This window comes from Orycteropus afer, unplaced genomic scaffold (genome assembly GCF_000298275.1).
Source record: "Orycteropus afer afer isolate SDZICR_OR568_19922 unplaced genomic scaffold, OryAfe1.0 scaffold00145, whole genome shotgun sequence".
Classification (NCBI taxonomy): Eukaryota; Metazoa; Chordata; class Mammalia; order Tubulidentata; family Orycteropodidae; genus Orycteropus; species Orycteropus afer.
The window spans coordinates 542,522-544,851 of record NW_006921732.1 but is presented as its reverse complement, the minus strand read 5'-3'; the positions used below and the strand labels follow the sequence as shown (position 1 = coordinate 544,851).

The 2,330-nt window shown below is 35.9% G+C and overlaps 1 protein-coding gene across 1 annotated transcript in view; it reads right to left on the bottom strand.

The window, feature by feature from the left end:
- The window catches only part of ELAVL4 (ELAV like RNA binding protein 4), a 103,077-nt gene extending 101,485 nt beyond the window's left edge, over positions 1-1,592 (bottom strand). The window contains exon 1 of the mRNA XM_007945868.2: positions 1,476-1,592. Within this exon, the coding sequence (XP_007944059.2) occupies positions 1,476-1,592 (117 nt within the window). The remainder of the gene's footprint in view (positions 1-1,475) is intronic.
- Positions 1,593-2,330: the final 738 nt, after the last annotated feature.

Here is a 2,330-nt window from a genome sequence, read left to right as displayed (position 1 = left end):
TTGTCATTATCAATAGATATGAATTTACTGCTTATGTTTTGTTCTGGCTTTTTTTTTTTTTTTTTTTTAACTGGCTTACCTGAGGAGTTGATGCTTTACACCTGCCCGAAAGACCACACCTTATCTCTATTTATTTAATTCAAAACTTAATCAATTTGTCTCTCCAAGTATACAGAGGTAACAAATATTATCAAAGGCATAATTCAACATAATCTTTGCTCTTTGGCTGGAATTGGCAGTGAGAGGATTAGGCAGAGTAGAAATATAGGCTGAAAAACATGTTACACTCTGGGCTTCAAGGTCCAAGAATAAATGGGTCTGTGAAAAATTATTAGATTATTTTACTTACATTTTTAAAAATTAAAGTTATTTTCTCTCCAAGCTACTATTTCATAAACACACACACACACTTTAAAAAATACAGATACACCACAAAAAGTGTTGGGTACACTGCATGAAGTACTAGACCTCAATAAAAATAAATTTAGCTATAAAAAATGAAAATATATAAAGTGGAAATGTTAAAAATATAACCCTTTCAAGTGGAACAATATTGAATTAAATAAATTTTTAAAATAATTTTTTTTAACAAAGATACAAAGAGTCCTTTGAATCACAGTAGTTCTACGATCTGTTGTGATGTGTACTAAGGATGAATTCACAGGTTATGTGTTGTTGTAAATGGCTCAACATATGTACACAACACAAGTGCATGTGCCCCAATCAACAACAGAAACTCTAAGTGCAATCACACCAACATCAAAATATCATGAAAAGTAAATATTAATACAATGCTGACAAACACACAAATAAAAACAGCTCACTTGGAACAAAATGTGTACTTTGTATTTCTTTGGAGGTTGATAAAAATAACAAATGAAATTAAGAAAAAAAAAAAAAAAAAAAACCCTTTTCTACCATCCATCCTAACCTCAGCACACCTAGTGAACCATAAATTAATGTTAGGTGTATCAAAAGATATACTGGCTATTTTGCCAAAATAGTAACTGTATTTTATAGTATAAATAATTAGCTGGTTTCTGCTAGGCTAAAAAAAATCTGTGCACTTTGTACATTGATCACTTCACCAAAAATCTCCACTCTAAAGTCTTTCGACGGAATCCTCAAACAAACACACAAATGTCCACAGAGGCCTTTTCTCTAAAGACAAAGGCAGAATCCTATTGTTGGGAAAAGTCAACCTTATTATCGCATTTCCAATAGTACCATTCATCTTTCAGAGTGAGGGGCTGACCGCTACATCAGTGGTGTGTCATTTGTAAAGCAACAGATTCTCAATATATTATCTCAAGAATCAGGCAGGCGAGTCTCCCAGTCATGCATGATTTTTTTTTTTTTTTTTTAAACACAATCTACCACCACGGAAAGAAACTTGTTTCACTCGAGCAGCTAAGGCAACCTAAAAATGATATCCCAGAGCTGTGGGGCTGCCAGCACCGCTGTATCCCTCTTACCATAAATGAGCAGTTTCTTGACTCATTAATAACAATTTCCCTTAAAAGAAGTAATCTCATATCAGTCAGCCCCTCGCCACCATGCACACATCCCAAAGGTTGCAGATATCTCAGCATCAGTCGCCGGCAGCCAGCTTTCCCATACAGAGTCCAGATGGACTGTACCAGAAGCCAATTCAGCGTTAATAACTACCTACTCGGCGCAGTGGAGAAGCCTTACGTGGCACAATGGGCTAGGAAACAGCAGCCGGCTGAAACTGCAAATAAAAGAGACAACCAAATTCTCCAAAAGCATCGAAAGGAACAGAAATGGAAGCGTGAACTGTATTGACTTCCACGAGGAAAAAAAAATAATAATCCCTCATAAACATTGGTGAAAAAAAATCAAGAGAGGAGGGGGAAAGAAAAAAAAAAAAAAAAAACAGATGCTGCCCAGAAAAAAGTGACAAAATATTACCTCATTATTTAACAAAGCAGCATTAAGCGTCCTGCTGATTTCAAACATCTTGCCACAGATTTTGTTTTAAGAGAAACAGAAAGAATCCTTTGCAAAGCACTCCGTCTGCAAAGGGTTCTTCAATTTTCTTGCGCACCACGGAACAGTCAATATATTATTTCCCTAGAGTTCGCACATTAAAACCTCTAGTCAGTGAGCTGAATTTTCCCCTTATCTCACACACAGTAGACTCCTGTTACATGTACTGCTCTCTTTGCAAAAGCAGCCTGCCCTAAACATGGCTGGTGTTTAAACTACTCTTTAAAGTAACAGTTCACTATATAACCACCAGGTGGGTAGAGTGCACAGATTCAAATGAACCATCTTAAAAGGTTGTTGTGGTTGGGTTTTCTTTTTTT